Here is a 17,693-nt window from a genome sequence, read left to right on the forward strand (position 1 = left end):
TGGCAAGTGAGGAGCATCTATTTTCAGGATTTTAATTATTAGTAGTTTGGGCCTCCTATCAAGTCTAAATTTGTAGATACAACAGCAAACAGATCACATTCATTCATTCATTCATTCATTTATACATTTAATGAACCAATCAATTGCATTCTCAACATTGATGCCTTCTCTGGCCCCTGAGTTGGTAACCTTTTCCCCATGTCCCCAAGCACCCAAGCCTTCTGTCTCACCATGCAGTGCTGCTACTGCTTTTTCTCCTGTCTCTCCCACCGACCAGCCAGCAGTTAAGTTGATTCTGTGTTATTCATCTTGGTATCTGTAGCGTCTATTTAGTGCCGGCACATAGCAGACCTATTTAAAAAGACAAACAAAAAAACCTTAACTGAAGGAGGGCTGCTAGTTCCGGGACATACAAAAATTTATTCAGGGACAGTCCTTATGCTCTCGGAGTTCACACTTAAGCACTGTGGGACCCAGCCTGACAAGTGCAGTGAGTTGCCGGAATTGATTCCTGTGGTGGGACAGAGGGACAACAGGGCAGCGCACTGGGGGTGGGAGGTGGGGAGGTACACAGGAAAAGATCTATTCATTTATTCCACAAATATTGGAGCGTAGCACACGTAGCACACGGTAAGCTCTCAGTATGTTACTAGATGCTAGCCGCTGTTCTAGGTGTTGGGGATGCAGCAGTGCACAAGAAAACTGCAGTGGTCCGTGCCCTCGTGAAGCTCACAGTGTATCAAAGGACGACAGGCAGTACGTGATTATGTAAAATTTGCTTGTTGCCCAGCAGGAACACAACAGGCGGCTGAAATTCTCACAAGGACTTTAGATCCTTCGACTGGGTGCAGCCGTGGGCGGGTTTTAAGCAGGAGTGGCCATGAGGGGTACAGACTGTGGGGGGCGGAAGACTGCAGGCAAGAAGAGCTTGTCATTTTAAGATGCACATATTCTCTGATTGGAATAAGAAGCGTGTGTTTAGGGTTGACGTGGTGGTTCCTTGTGCTCGAAGTTCTCCCGGGGTAGGGAGGTGCGTTCTAAGTGAAAGCTCAATTGCTCAGCCGTGCAGGGCGGGCTGAATGGAACTGCAGCCCCAATTCCCAGTTTTTTCATGCTCCGCCCATTTAGGATCCTCGGTTCTCAGACCAGCAGACGCACCACCTCGGCTTCGGACCCTGGCCGCGGCAAGTCGCCACGATCAGGAGTGGCAAGGGCCCGTGCACCGCAGCAATCACCCCTTGGGCTCCGGGTCTGCAACACAGCCCCGGCGGGAGAAGGCGGAGCTTGTGTTGCGGACCTAGGCGGTGGCGTGGGCCCCGCCCCCCGCCCGAGGCCCCGCCTCCAGGCCCCGCTGATTGGGTCAAGGCCGCGGAATGGCCGGGTGTCCCCGGGAGGCAGGGGGGGTCGGGCTGAGACGGGCACGTTGATTGGTCCGGCTGAGATTAGGTCATCGCTAGCAGGTTCGAGCGGCCCGGACGCCGGTGGGGCGGCCGAGGCTGCTGTGAGAGGGCGCTCGAGGCTGCTGTAGAGCGAACTGGCGAAGGAGGCGGGGAGGCGGCGGCCGCACTCGCTTGCCTGCTTCTCGTTTCCCGGCACCGCCGCGGGTCCGCCGCTGCGCTTCCTGCCCGCCCACCACTCCGTTGCGCGCCGCGGGAGCAGCCGCCCCTCAGCCGGGTCCCCGCGCAGGTCAGGAGTCTTGCGTGCCGGCGGACACCGCGCGGAGGGCGAGCCGGCGCCACACCTGTGGAGCCGGCGGGCGTCGGGGGTCCCGGCCGGGGTCCCGCCGCGCGCGTGCTTGGGGCTGCGGGCCTCCGGGGCGCCGGGGGAGGCGCGCCCCCCGGCTGGGAGACTCGGCCACTATGGGGCTCCCCGCGCTCGAATTCAGCGACTGCTGCCTCGACAGCCCGCACTTCAGAGAGACGCTCAAGTCACACGAAGCGGAGCTGGACAAGACCAACAAATTCATCAAGGAGCTCATCAAGGACGGGAAGTCACTCATCAGCGCGCTTAAGAGTGAGTGTCCCGAGTCCGGCGGGGACGGGGCCCTGAGGCGGGAGGGCCGTCGGGCGGCTCTCGGCCCTGGGCACCCGCGCGCCGGCTGCCGTTCCGCCCCGGGGGTCACTGAGGGACGGGTGTAGGTGTTTGCAGTGGGGCGAGACGGGGACGTAAGATGGGCGAGTCGATGAGGAAGGAGACCCGCCGCCCAGCCGTTGGCTTTCTGGGATGGCCGGGAGGTGACCGAGGGCGAGTGGTGCTCGCGGGGCACCGCGGCCGGGTGTGCGCGGCACACAGGTGTCCCGGGAGTGGGACGCCAGTGCCCGGCGCGCCGCACCCCGTCGGGAAACCCCATCGCGTCCACCACTGCGGCTCCCGTGGGGGAATTCTTGCTCACCCCTGGGTACCCAGCCAGGGAACTGGAACGTGCCCTGCCAAGGGGGCGCTGCCTCCCCTCAGGAGAAGGCGGCTGGTGATTGCTTCGCTGTCTCCGGGCCGCCCGTTTCTCCGAAAGGCACCGGCGGTGCCAGAGAAGGTCTGGGTGGAAGGGCTGCTTAGCTCACGGTTCTGGGGAGTGTTGGCAGCCAGTAATCCAGGGCCGTGTACGTGTGCAGGTTCGGATTCTTGTGTTTAGCAGAAGGTGACAGGGGTGGGAGTACAGCATCAGAGTGTTCCTTTACTCTAAACTGTGGGCGAGGGTTTAAAAATAGAACGAGCATATCCTGACTGTCTCCCTCTCCCGCTCCCTCGCTCTCCTTTCTACCTCTCCCATTATCCTTGAAAACTCCAGGATTTTGAAGGACATGTCCAACGTCCTCACTCAGAAAGGAGAGGTTTAAACTCGTCCTGAAAGATTCTGGAACCTTTCGTAAAACTATTTTCGCTTATTTCCTTTTGGTAGGGGAGCACTGAAATTTGCATTCTGTGTGTGATTGTCCCTTGACTTTTGCAGAGCCAGAGTTTCTCCTGGCCAAATGAGAGCGTTCTAGGGATGGGCTTCTTGGATTGGGCGGTCCTTTTTGGTGCCTTCACAGTTCTACCCATTTAAAAATAGTTGGGTTCATCTTTTAGTTTTGAGAATCGGGAATGACACGAAGGAAGATAGTGGAACTGAACTGTCTTTGGCTTTTCTTTTCCTGTCTGTGTGATGGGTATCTTAATAGGTGAGGTCTTTCAGCTAAGAAAGGTTGCATTGGCAGAGTGGGGTCCCACCTGTGAGAATTGTTCCCAGGCCTCTTTAAAGGAGACTTACAGAAGTCAAGAGCCTGAGATGTCATTTTGTGACCCTGATGCTTCTAAAGATGTAGAGGTAGGTAGTAATGGCTTTAATTGGGCATCTGCTTATTTCAGTAAATATACACAGTGCCTGCAGTGTGCTGGTTACTGCCCTGGACCCTGACTATGTAGCAGTGAATATTTTGCTGCCCTGTGGCTACGGAGACTGATTCCTCGCCAGTGAATTGTCTGTTACTTATTTTACAAATGAGAAAACAAGTTTGGTGAATCTTTAGTCCAGCGCCACACAGCTGTTATCAGTGGGACCTAGTTTTGAACCCCTGCATGGTCTGAGCCAGAGTTGGAGTTCCTGCTAATACAGAGCTCTTAATCCTTCCCCATCCTGCTCACCCAGAATGGATCTCCTAGACCAAGCCTGCGAGTATTTGGAATTGCATTTGTATGTCTGCCTTGAGTATGAGTAGGGTGCATTTGTGTGACTGGCAGTTTATTTGCCTGCTACTATTTCTTTGGCAGGGTCAGAATTCTTTGGGTAGGAGGGAATAATGCAGTTATTTAAGTTATCTAATGGAATAGAGCAGACCTGTATCTTGGGAGAAAGACTAGCGAGGAACTAAATGTTCTAATCCCTGTATATCCAGCTGTACTTAACTATACTCTTCAACTGCTACTATTAGTTGAATAGGTCATGTGACCTCTTAAGTGGAAAGGGTGGAGTTGATCACTGTTTCCCAGATTTGAGGCATTCCATTATCATTAGGAGCTTATACAGTGTATATTACTGTCACAGTGTTTGTGTATTATTTTTCTTCTGTTCATCCTTCTTACTACTGAAAATGTAAAGCCGGTATTTTTAAAACTAATTACACAGAAAAAAATAGACAATTATATAAATAACACTAGTTTAGATGATTTATAGTCTCTTCCAACTATAAAATTTTATGGTTTTATTTTATAATTAGTATTCACAGAACTCTGGGTTTAGATTTCTTTTGTGTGTTAACCTGAGACAATAAAACGGGCCTCTTGGGATTGCTAAAGTTCAGCTAGATCATTGTTGTTACTACTTAACATTTTATTTTTGAAGAAACTGAAGGTCAGAGAGGTCGGTCACCTGCTCAAGGTGACACAGCATTTGAATGTATTTGAACCCAAGTTGTCTGATTCCAAAGTTGCCTGTGCTTAACTTAACTAACCCCAAGCAGAACTGTTGTCTAGGTCTGTTGTCTTTTGAATCCCCTTGAGAATCTGATAAACAAATAACCCCCTTGAAGTTTTTCCCTGGAGTCCAAGCCTCTGATCTGGATACATAGAAGATAAGCAATAAAATAATTTGGGACCTACCTTGGTGACAGTCAGCTTTTTCTGTCCTGAAAAAGGACCTATTTTCACCTAAAGGACCTAGATCTCACCTATTTGTCTAGGTCTTTCCTGTGGGCGCTCCTGTGTTCAGGACTCTTTTCTTACCCTGATGAATCAGTGTCTCAGTTGGGAGGAATTTGTATGTTCAAGGCTTTCTTTCTTTCTGTAGAGTCCATAGTAGCTGGAAACGAAGTTGCAGAATTAAGTTTTAGGATTTCCTAGGTTCGAATCTTAACCCACTCACTTACTGGTTGACTTTGGGCAAGTCACTGAGCCTGAATGAGCTCCTCCTGTGCAGTAGCCACCTTGACCTTCTAGTGTTGTGAGATCAAATGATTCAGTGCTTATAAAGAAAGCACTTAGCTTAGAGCCCGGTGCATAGCACTGCTCACTTGTTGGTGGCTGTAATCATCTTCCAGCATTCGGGGTTGTCAAGACTCAGAGCAAACGTTGCTAAGAGCAGAGGGACATTTTTTGGTTTGGGTGCAGGGAGTTAAGCAATATGCCTTCTTAATGCCACTTGTTGATAACTTACACAGTTGTGTATGTGTTAACCACTGGTTACAGTGGGAAGAGTCCTGGCAATCCTCTTTGCATAATGATGTGGTTATGCCAAAAAAGTTCCACAAGTTAAAAAAAAAAATAGTAGTAAGCCTCCCAACATACTTTCTGTTCCTAATAACATTCTGGTAACTTAAATTTTCAACCTTCCGGCTAGCTTAACATCTCCCCTCAGTGGCTGGGCTGGCTGCCTCTCTCTCTTGTCTTGCAGGAAAAGCTTGCAGAATGCATTGGACTTCATAGTGGGTGTCATGGACCCAGTGGCAAACCAAACGTGGTTTCATAGAAATGAGAGTGAATTCGGCTATTGGTTTTAAGTAGTGATGTGGGTTTTCAGGAACTGTGTCTTTCCATCTTGAGAGTTGGGTTGTGTGGACTTAGTGCTATAAATTTGGCTTCTGCTTAATGAGATAGAATGAATACCCTTGTTCTGATAATCTAAGAGGGGAGGGGTGGGGCAAAAATTCAGATGTTAAGGTATCAACTTTTTAAAGGTATAATTTACCTTACTGTATAGTTCACCCACTTACAGAATCCAGTTCACTGGTTTTTACTACATTCACAGAATTGTGCAGTCATCCCCACAAAGAAATCTCATTCCCATTAACCATTGTTCCCCATTTTCTCCCAGCTCCCTGCTACCCCTGTCCCCAGCCCCTGTCAACCACTAAAGTATTTTCAGTCTTTATAGATTGGACTTTCAGGTGGGGGAACTTGGAATCTATCTGCTACTCTTCTTCAGGGGCATTTAAGTAGAGGTCATATTCCAAAGATGGAACTGTTTCCCAGGGCTGGGAGGAACCCACGTGTGCGCCTTTGGGTTTCAAACTCATGAGTGGGGAATGGATTAGTTCTAGTTCCTGGTACTGTGATGGATACAGAGGAGACCAAAATAAAACTAGGAATCTAGCCCGTTCCTTCTGTGAACTTTCAGTCAAGTTGGAGCAGTATGTGTGATACTCCATAAAGCCTTACTCTGGGGTCTTAACCTGCTGGGTGACATTTCTTTCTTTCTTTTCTTTTCTTTCTTTCTTTCTTTCTTTCTTTCTTTCTTTCTTTCTTTCTTTTTAACAAAATGAAGTAAATGTATATCTCTGTAGTTGAGTCTGTAGTATTTATGAAAACTTTTGGGATGATGTGTTTTTGTTTCTTGAGCATTTACCAAGTGCCTGGCCCTATGCTGTGTCCACATTAGTCTCATTAGTCCTTACCACCATTCTGTGAGTGAATATTGTTATTTTTCTGTATTTTAGACTTGGGGTAACTTGTCTAAGGTTACATAGCTAGTAAGTTATACAACCAGGTTTTGAACCTGGCAATGGACTGCAGGCAGTGGACTCTCTTGAACATGACCCTTGAGTGTCTTCAGTAACCATATTAGTACTAAAGATGCAAATTCTTCATAGATCTAGACCCTAGAAAGGAGAAGCATATGGCAGGTGCTAGATTAAGTGAAAGTATTGTGTCTGTTGTTTTTTCAGACTCTGAAACCTGGGTAGCAATGAATAGCTAATATTTTGTATTGTGCTTTGAAGTTTTGTGTTTCCATCATAGGATTAAAGAACCATTATAGGCTAGAAGGGAAATGATGGGAGTCTGGCTGTCTCTTGCCTTTATAAATCGCTAGAGTTTATCTTTGGTATCAATGAGTGGTTATCAGTGATTCTTTTTAAAAATAATTTTTTAAAAAAATGTATACTTTTATAGTATTAATTTACTTTATTATTTTAAACATTTTTTTTAATGTTTATTTTTGAGAGAGAGAGAAACAGAGTGTGAGCAGGGGAGGGGCAGAGAGAGAGAGGGAGACATAGAATCCAAAGCAGGCTCTAGGCTCTGAGCTGTCAGCACAGAGCCCGACGCGGGGCTCGAACTCACGAACTGCGAGATCATGACCTGAGCCAACGTCAGACACCTAACTGACTGAGCCACCCAGGCGCCCCACATTAATTTATTTTTTAATGAAAAAAATTTAAATTGTGCTTTAATTGATATATAACTTTGTATTAGTTTCAGGTGTACAACAGGATTCTGTATTTGTGTATGTTGTGCAGGATCACCACAATAAATCTAGTTAACATCTGTCACCATACAGTTATAGAATTTTTTGTGTGTGATGAGAACTTTTAGATGTACTTTCTTAGCAACTTACAAACATAGTCTATGCTACTATGAACAGTAGTCAATGTGCTGTATATCACATGACTTATTTTATAATTGGAAGTGATTCTCTTTTAGCTGGATAATAAAGCATCAAACAGGAAGGCCAGAAACCTATTCCTGGGTCTGATTTGATAAGAAAAATGGTTTATTCTCAATGCTCATTTAAACAAGAGTGAAAAAAGTCAACATGAAGTGTTGCTTGCTTTATTATTTTTTTCTTTTTGAATTCATTATTTTTTTTAAAGAGTTGGTGGTTTAAATCATGTCACACTTTTGTAGTTCTTTAGGATTTGTCATAGGCTTTTTGTAGTAGTGAGATGAGCCCTCTTGAATGGCTTCCCAAAGGATGTTCATTACCAGTCTGCTGTGTTCAGGAGGAATTATATTACTTACAAAATCCTAATAGGACAAATGGGTATGGAGTTAACTAGCAAAAACATTTTCCCAGTTCCTTTGCTTTGCTTTAGCACCTTGCAAATTAAAGGGAAGAAAGAGGCATTTGCAAATTATTTATAAATGGTGGTAATTTGTCATGCTGACATTTGGAATATTAGTCATACAAACATAAACAACAGTAAATTAAGTCCAAACAAGATTTTGTAGTTTTTATGTAACATTAACTTAAAAGTTCCTTATGGGGCGCCTGGGTGGCTCAGTTGGTTAAGCACCTGACTTTTGATTTTGGCTCAGGTCATGATCTCATAGTCCTGAGACTAAGTTGGACTTTGCGGTGGGCATGGAACATGCTTGGAATTCTCTCTCTCCCTCTCCTCCACCTCTGCTTACATGTGCTCTCTCTCTCTCTCAAAAAAAAAAAAAGTTCTTCTACTTTAATCCGTTATCTTTATTGGATTGAATAAATTGCATTTAAACTGTAGTTCTCAACCTACTGGCAGAGGTCTGAGGTCTCTTCCCTTCACTTTATGATTAATAAGACAATATTTTTAGGGCAGTTTTAAGTTTACAGAACAGCTGAGTGGAAAGTATAGGGAGTTCTCATACCAGCCCTTCATACCTATTCCTCTCAATTTCCCCTGTCATTGACACCTTGCATTAGTGTGGTGATAGGGTTATTCACTAAAATCCATAGTTTACATCAGGGTTCATTCTTTGCATTGTACATTCTCTGGGTTTTGACAAACGTTAAATAACTTGTATTGCCCATTGCAGTATCATGCAGAATAGTTTCACTGCCCTAAAAATCCCCCGTGCTCCACTTATTCATTCCTGTGCCCCTGTTCTTGGCAGTGACTATTCTCTTTTACTATTTCCCTAGTTTTGCCTTTTCCAGAGTGTTATATGCTGGCGGCTGGAATCATAGGGTGGTTAGCCTTTCAGATTGACTTCTTTCATTTAGCAATATGCATTTAAGATTCCTTCATGTCTTTTTGTGGCTTAATAGCTCATTTCTTTTTATCACTGGCAAATACTCCTTTGGATGTACCATATGAATGTATCCACTTATTTGTTGAAGGGCATCTTGGTTGCTTCCCAGTTTTGGCTGTTAGGAATAAAGCTGATACAAACATTTGTCTGAAGGTTCATGTGTGGACATAGGCCTTTAACTCGTTGGAGTAAATATCAAGGAGCACAACTGGCGGATCGAGTATTCCAGTTTTGTAAGAAACTGCCCAACTGTTTTCCAAAGTGTGGTGCCATTTTGCCTTCCTGTGAGTAAAGAATGAGCGTTCTTGTTGCTCTACATCCTCATCAGAATTTGGCGTTGTCAGGGGCGCCTGGGGGGGCTCAGTTGGTTTAGCGTCCCACTTCACCTCAGGTCATGATCTCATGGTTCCTGGGTTCAAGCCCCGCATCAGGCTCCCTACTGACAAGGCAGAGTGTGCTTTGGATTTAGTCATTATAACAGGCATGTAGTGGTGTCTCACTGTTTTTTAAATCTATGTTTCCTTAATGACATGATGTTGTGTATCTTTTCATATGTTTATTTTCCAGCTGTGTATTTTCTTTGGTGAGGTGTCTCTTCTGATCTTTTGCTCATTTTTAAATTGGGTTTAGTTTCCTTATTGTTGAGTTTGTTGAGTATTGTTCCGTGTGTGTGTGTGTGTGTGTGTGTGTGTGTGTGATAAAAGAAACATAACACAAAATTTACCACTTTAACCTTTTGTAGGTGTACAGTTCATTGGTATTAAGTACGTTCTCAATGTTGTAACTATTAGTGCTATCACTTTGCAGAATTTTTTTGTTTTCCCAAACTGAAACTTTGTAACCATTAAACACTAACTGCTCATTCTCCCCTTCCCCCAATACCTGGTAACGTCTGTTCTGCTTTTTTTTTCATGAGGTTGACTACTCTGAGTACTTCATATTAGTGGAATAATACTGTAACTTGACCATTTGTGCCTGGTTTATTTCTCTTAGCTTAATATCTTCAGGGTTCATACATGTTGTAACATGTGTCCGAATTTCATTCCTTTTTATGGCTGAATATCTTATCTGTTGGGCTATGATTATCCACAACTATCATGAAGAAAGACTATTCTTTCTCCTTTAAAATCATAAAAAAACCTTTTTTTTCTCCTCTCCATTTTTCCCCCCACAGATTGATCACTAGAAGTTAGGAATTGACCTATCCGTTTACAAATGCCTCTCATGAACATTATATTTACGTTTATTTATTACTGAGAAACAGAGACAGAGCACGAGCAGGGGAGGGGCAGAGAGAAGGGGAGACTCAGAATCGGAAGCAGGCTCCAGGTTCCGAGCTGTCAAACTCACAAACCACGAGATCATGACCTGAGCCGATGTCGAATGTTTAACTGACTGAGCCACCAGGTGCCCCTATGGTTATTCCTTTTAAAGTAGCCATTTGTTTCAAGGCAGCATGTTTTGGGGAGTTGTTTTAAGAGCTTTATTGAAGTATAAAATTCACCAGTTTTAAGTGTACAATTCATTTGTAGTTAGTTTGCAGAATTATGCAACCATCACCCCATTCCAGTTTTAGAACATTTCTTTCACCTCCAATTGGCACTCTTTAGTCTCACCTCAAGCCTCAGACAACTGCTAATCTACTTTTTTCTACCCCTTATAGATTTGTTGTCTATGAAAAAGCTGAATTGAATCATACATTGTATGGTCTTTTGTATATGGCTTCTTTCAGTTAGTATAGTGTTTTTAGATTAATCTGTGTTGTGGCATGTGTTGGTTTGTTCCTTTTTATTGTTGAAGAGTATTCCATGTGTGAATCGTATTTTCTTGATCCATTCACCATTTGATAGACATTTGGGTTCTCATTTTTGGCTCTTATGAAAAATGCTTGCAGTGAACATTTGTGTACATGTCTTTGTGTGGACATATGTTTTCATTTCTTATTTCATTTCTTATCTGAAAGCAGAACTGCTAAGTTGTATGGTAAACTTATATTTAATTTTTAAAAACCTGCCAAAGTGTTTTCCACAGCAGAAACATCCTTTTAAATTCCCATTGGCTTTGTACAAAGGTTTCAGCTTGTCTACATTATCACCAATACTTGTTATTGTCTGTCTTTCTGATTGCAGCCTTCCTAGTGGGTGTGAAGTGGTTAATCCTGGTAATTTTCATTTCCCTGATGACTAATGATGTTGAGCGTATTTCCATGTGCTTATTGACCAGTGGTGCATTTTCTTTGCTGAGATGTCTATGTAGATCTTTTTGTTGGGCACTGTCTTATGTCTTAGATTTTTCCCTTTATTTTGTCCCATAAAACTTTTGATGATTAAGTGGACAGTGCTCAGTATATTTTCTTCATTTAGCCTCATTTGGGGGACTTTTTGCTTCCATTTGCTTTAACCTCAGATGCATTTGAGTGATCAGTTTCAGGATCCCAGGGCTTAGGATGGTGGTTCTTTGGAGGCTGAATTTCTGGTTTCTGCTTTTATAAGGCTAGTTGGCGTCCCTCTGGGCAGAGGCCTCAGGCTGGACTTCCTAATTCTGGTCAATATAAGCTAATGATCACAAACCCCATGAACTGATGAAATGAGAATGGGTCAGGGAGGAACAGGGATCGCCACTGAGCTGTTGGGGAAAGGGACTCATGAAGGTGATTTTGTTATCTCATCAAGGCCATTGCATTTAAAAAGATTTTTTTAATGTTTAGTTTTGAGAGAGAGAGAGTGCAAGCAGGGGAGGGAGAGGCAGAGAGAAAGGGAGGCACTGAATCTGAAGCAGGCTTCAGGCTGTCAGCACAGAGCCCGACATGGGGCTTGAACTCACAAACCGTGAGATCATGACCTGAGCTGAAGTCGGACGCTTAACCTACTGAGGCACCCAGGCACCCCAAGGACGCTGCATTTTAAAAAGCTACGCAAGGGAGAGACACCAATATGAAGCCAACAACGTGCTTTTTCTAGATTTAAATTTCTTTTTTCTTTTTCTTTTTTTTTAAACAATTTTTTAAAATGTTACTTGAGAGAGAGAGAGAGAGAGAGAGAGAGAGAGAGAGAGAGAGGATGTGCATGAACGGGGAAGAGGAGCAGAGGGAGAGAATCTCAACCAGGTTCTACTAGGCTCAGCTCAATGCGAGTCTCATCCCGTGACACTGGGATCATGACTTGAGTGAAAATCAAGAGGCAGATGCTCAACTGAGCCACTCAGGTGCCCCTCATTTTTTTTTTCTTTTTTTTAAGTAGTCTTCACACCCAGTATGGAGCCAATGTGGGGCTTAAACTCATGACCCTGAGATCAAGGCCTCAGCTGAGATTAAGAGTCAGAGACTTAACCGACTGAACCACCCAGGTGCCCCCAGATTTAAATTTATGACTGACCTTAGTTTTGATTTTTAAAATTATAACCCAGTGAATATCAAATGATACATTTTTTGCTGTCAAAGGAAGACTTTTATTCAACAAATATGGAGTCCTGCTCCGCTCTTAACATGTCCTTCAAGACCTAGAGTAATGGCTTTTAGGATGGCAGTAACAGGTGCACAAGTCACAAGGTGGGAAAGTGCATGGTGTGTTGAGGACCCGCAGGGAGGCCAGTGTGGTTGGAGAACAATGATGGCAAATGAACAGGGAGAGAGTCCAGGAGCCAGGCCTTGTCTTGAGTCCCAAAACGAATTTTGGATTTTATTCTGAGTGTAACTGGAACCCATGGGAGGTTGTGATGTGATCCTACTTGTGTTTTTGGGAGATCCTGGGGGCCACCGTGTGTAGAATAGATACAGTGGGGCAAGAATCGCGTAGAGCACACAGGATTTGCTGTTTGATAGGATTTAGGTTCTTAAACAGTGAAGTCAAGAATGATTGAAATGTTCTGGCTTTAGCAGTTACATGAATGATGGTGCTATTTTCTGAAGTAAAGATGACTTGGGGATGATGAAATTTGGGGTGGAAGTTAACCATGTGAATGAATGACCTAATCTTATAGTACAAAGGTGAAAAAAATTACACAGATAGTTCACGAATACATTGTCTTAATAGCATCAAAGAATATGGAAATGTAAAGAACCCACTTTCCTGACAACCGTCAACTGTTTGATACGCTTTTTTTTCTTCTTTTTTGTATGTGTATTTTTTTCCCCATAAATGGGATTATACTATATAAATTATTCTGTGTTTTGCTTTTCTGGTTAATACTATGACTTAGACCTCTTCCATGTCAGTACCTGTACATAGTATATTCTTTTTAATGTCTGCAGAGAATTCTGCTATGTGGATATACCATGGCTTATTTACCTTGTCTTCTCTTGAAAGATAATTTGGATTGTCTAAGTTTTTCACTATTAGAGAAAGTGCTGCAGGGATCATATGCACACATACCTTTGTGGGTACGTTCTAACATTTCCATGGGATAAAGGATTTCCAGGATCCTTGAACATTCCTGGAAGTTTCCTCAATATGGAATTGTTGCCAACCTCCAAGTTTTATAAGCCCTTTGACATCTATTGTTTAGGTCCTTTGCATGTGTATAGTCAGTTTGTATTTGTCTCCTGCTCATTTGAGTGTGTTAGATTATGTTTCTGAAGCTTAACCTTTTGCTTAAATTGGAAGCATCCTTAAAAAAAACAGGCCTTTCTGTTAGGCACTGATATGAATTCTAAAAGAACCACAGCCTGTGAAAAAAAAATCTGGTGTGTGTGTATTTGTGTGTGTGTGTGTGGGGGGGGGAGACAGAGATTACAATTAATTGGCTGTGTCCTAATTAGCTTTGGACCCATCCATTGTGTTTTCTAAGCTCCAGGTTCTTAGGGATAAAATGGGAGACGGGGTGGGGCTTTGCCCATATCTAATAGGCTATTCCAACCTCAAATTTCAGAGACCAAGAAGGAAATCACATTTGTTAGGGTGAGAAAAACAGCATTAGTGGCCAGAGGAATGTTTACAAATTTGAGTCACAGGGATTTACACATTTGTGTAGAAACCCAGAGTGGAGAAATAGAGGAAATATTAGGGAAAACAGCTTGGCAGTGTGGGCCAGAAGCTGTCACGGCGTGTTTACATCTGGCTCATTTCACCTTGGTTGGAAGGCACAGAATGCTTCAGCGGGTGAGCTTGGAGACCCGGCAGTTGCCTGCTATATTTAGAAAGAGGAGATTCCTGAGGTTAGAGTGGTGTGTGTATGTGTGTGTGTGTGTGTTTTCTTTACCAGATGGACAAAGGTTTTAGGAGCTTGGGAATTCTGGACTAAACCTTGTTAACCAGCTGGCTTCTCTGGGCCAAGCCAGTAGCTGCACTTTGACTCCTGCTGCTGCCACAAAAGAAACGCCAAAATAAACTCCATTTTACATGGTTGTAAAGACATCACAGGTAAATTTCAAAGCTCATCTGATCTTGCTGTCAGATGTGCTTTTATGTTTACTCTAGGCTAATTTGAACACTTTGAATCTCTGAACTGGCTCCTTCTGTGAGACTTTAGATAGATTTCCAGGCAGATTGAGTTAGCTTGAGGGATTTTCTGTGCCATGGAGACAGTCAAGCAGATAGGGCTAAAACCTAAACTGAGCCCTCACTGAGTATCTCATTATTTCATTTGTGGGACAAGAGTAGACAATGATTATCAGTTCAGCAAATAAAATTAAAAGGGCATTTTTACTTTAATTCATATCTGTGTTTCTTTTAAAAAAGTTTATCTAATGGGAATGCAAGCTGGTGCAGCCACTCTGGAAAACGGTAAGGAGGTTCCTCAAAAAACTAAAAATAGAACTACCCTATGACCCAGCAATTGCACTACTAGGCATTTATCCACGGGATACAGGTGTGCTGTTTTGAAGGGACACATGCACCTCCATGTTTATACTATCCACAATAGCCAAAGTATGGAAAGAGCCCAAATGTCCATCGATGGATGAATGGATAAAGAAGATATGGTATATATATACAATGGAGTATAACTCGGCAATCCAAAAGAATGAAATCTTGCCATTTGCAACTACGCGGATGGAACTGGAGGGTATTAAGCTAAGTGAAATTAGAGAAACAAAAATCATAGGACTTCACTCATATGAGGACTTGAAGAGACATAACAGATGAACATAAGGGAAGGGAAACAAAAACAATATAAAAACAGGGAGGGGGACAAAACAGAAGAGACTCATAAATATGGAGAACAAACTGAGGGTCACTGGAGGGGTTGTGGGAGGGGGGATGGGCTAAATGGGTAAGGGGCACTAAGGAATCTACTCCTGAAATCACTGTTGCACTATATGCTAACTAATTCGGATGTAAATTCAAAAAAATAAAAACTAAAATTAAAAAAAAAGTTTAAGTAGGTAATACCTATAAATGGTACATCGTTCAAAAGGGCGGAGAAGAATTCCAATGTCCCTCCAATTTCTCTTGCCTTCTGATGTCAAGTGCTTCTCCTGGAGGCAACATTTTACCATGTCTTGCGATTTTTTCAGATAAAATGTATGCATGTGCCAGAAAATACATATTTATATATTTTTCTGGAGCATGCCATATGCACTGTTTTGCATATATTTGCATATTGCACAGTCTTAATATATTTTTGATCTTGTTGTACATTGATACATATAGAACTACTCATTTTTAGCATTACATTGTGCTCCATTGAATGGAGTACAAATAAGTTTGTTTAACCAGCTCCCTAATGATAGATGTTTAGATGATTTCTAACATTTTACTATTACCAGAACATCTTGGTACGTTCACAGGCACATGAGTGAGTAGATCTGTAGGACAAATCCTGCAAATGGAGCTGCTGGGCCAAAGGGTATGTACAGTTTTCATTTTGATAAAGATTCCAAAGGAGTGTTTCTGGAAAGTTCTGAGTGAACTGAATTTTATAAATCATGAGTTTAGAGTAGGAAGGAAACTGACTAGTTTATTACTAAGTAGCCTCTGTAATTAAACAATGCTTAGAGTTTTCTCCATTTCTTACTCCCCAGTCTGTATGTAGCATTGGTTCTGGGATTAAAAGCCACAACAAGGGGCGCCTGGGTGGCGCAGTCGGTTAAGCCTCCGACTTCAGCCAGGTCACGATCTCGCGGTCCGTGAGTTCGAGCCCCGCGTCAGGCTCTGGGCCGATGGCTCGGAGCCTGGAGCCTGTTTCCGATTCTGTGTCTCCCTCTCTCTCTGCCCCTCCCCCGTTCATGCTCTGTCTCTCTCTGTCCCAAAAATAAATAAAAAACGTTGAAAAAAAAAAATTAAAAAAAAAAAAAAAAAAAAAAAAAAAAATAAAAGCCACAACAAAATCTTTCCCTAAAATGAGACACAGCTGTAACTAGGAACCACTTGAATGTAGGGCCCCAGAGAACTCGTTTGCATTACTAGTGAGGGTGCCATTCAGTTTTTTGTGCAGTGTGTGCATTATTCAGGAAGTTTGGCAGGTATTAAAGGAGGATAGTCTCCTACCTTTGACTGGAGAACACGACTTTGGGCCAGTATATGCACTTGTCTGTCAGCAAGGCTTCTCTGCGCTATGGAATTTCTGGAGAGTGGTGAGGGAGGAGAGTGTTTTATCCGACTTCTCTCTTGCAGTTTCCTCTTCCTTCAGGTCAGCCCTTTTCTCTCTGGAGGATAGGATTGTGCCACCTGTCCTGGGTGGTGTCTGTTTCAGTGCCTGTGACACAGCTCATGTTGGGGTGGAACGTTCTTGCTGGCAGGGTTTCTGAGACGGGGCTGGCACAATCAGTGTCATCCAAGTGCTCAGCATCTTGAGAGGAGGCCGAGGAAACACAGACAGTCCACAGTACAATTAGTTCAAAAAGTCCTGGAGGAAAGAGGCAAGAACTTCGGAAAAGGCAGGTGAAGGCTTATCAAGTCCAAGGAGCCAGTGTTCCTAGTGATAAGTCAATTAAAACCACCTCTGTTCTTTTTACCCGACCTTTACCACTGTTTATTTACTTTGAAAAAGTCTATTAAAAAGTACATTCATTTCAAAAGGGAACTTTATAGCATTCCAAAATGACACGTTGGATGTAGTTAGCAATATTTTTTTCTAAAACATCTTCACATGGTTATTAAATCATGATCATTAAATTGAAAATTATTTGTCATTGTTATCACCTAAAATGCTCCCATATTTTACCAGTGATTTGAGCTTTACTCTGCTTAACACTGTCCCAAGGCAGAAATGTGTGAGAAAATGGATACCATCTGCTCATGGTGCCTGGAAGGAAGGGGAGGAGAGGTGAGGACGTGCTTCCCAGACCAGGTACAGGTGTCAGGGGAGGTGGCATTGTGCCGGGGAAAATACAAAGCAAGCAGCAGGGAGAACACTTTGCTGAAAATCTGATTCACTCAATGTAATCATTGTTTGAATATTCAAACAAGCTGATTAATATAATGCAAAATTCCATGGCATTTTCCCAAGGAGACATGCTGGTGTGGGCGAAGAGGAGAACACGTTGTCAACAGTGGACCAAGGACGGAGGAGTCCGGGTGTTTCCAATTTCTATGTTAGGTCCTCGGGGTATGGCTGAACTGTGTATTCTAGAACTGTGGTGTGTGATAGGGGCTATGGGGCTAAGTAAGGTTTGTCCTTACTAAGTTGGTCCCATGGAACATATAGGTAGAGGCACCTACAAGGCAGTGGGAAGCACAGGTCTGATATTCTGGGAAGAGATGGTGGGTTACTGGTTTGGGTCTCACCAGGTGCTATTAGAAACCCGGGCAGGGGCGCCTGGGTGGCGCAGTCGGTTGAGCGTCCGACTTCAGCCAGGTCACGATCTCGCGGTCCGTGAGTTCGAGCCCCGCGTCGGGCTCTGGGCTGATGGCTCGGAGCCTGGAGCCTGTTTCCGATTCTGTGTCTCCCTCTCTCTCTCTGCCCCTCCCCCGTTCATGCTCTGTCTCTCTCTGTCCCAAAAATAAATAAAAAACGTTGAAAAAAAAAAAAAAAAAAAAAAAAAAAAAAAAAAAAAAGAAACCCGGGCAGTGGTTCTCGGCCTTAGCTGCCCATTGAAATCACCTGAGGATCCA

General features: G+C 43.5%; 1 protein-coding gene across 6 annotated transcripts in view; it reads left to right on the top strand.

Moving 5' to 3' along the window:
- The first annotated feature begins 1,482 nt into the window (after positions 1–1,482).
- The window catches only part of ARHGAP26 (Rho GTPase activating protein 26), a 422,569-nt gene continuing 406,358 nt past the window's right edge, over positions 1,483–17,693 (top strand). For 3 of the 6 annotated variants that reach the window (XM_042938105.1, XM_042938115.1, XM_042938124.1), the window contains exon 1: positions 1,483–2,013. In XM_042938105.1, coding sequence (XP_042794039.1) covers positions 1,860–2,013 — 154 coding nt within the window. In that variant the 5' untranslated portion in view covers positions 1,483–1,859. The remainder of the gene's footprint in view (positions 2,014–17,693) is intronic. The other 3 variants (XM_042938134.1, XM_042938143.1, XM_042938162.1) reach the window with 1 other exon arrangement.

Source organism: Panthera leo, chromosome A1, assembly GCF_018350215.1.
Source record: "Panthera leo isolate Ple1 chromosome A1, P.leo_Ple1_pat1.1, whole genome shotgun sequence".
Classification (NCBI taxonomy): domain Eukaryota; kingdom Metazoa; phylum Chordata; class Mammalia; order Carnivora; family Felidae; genus Panthera; species Panthera leo.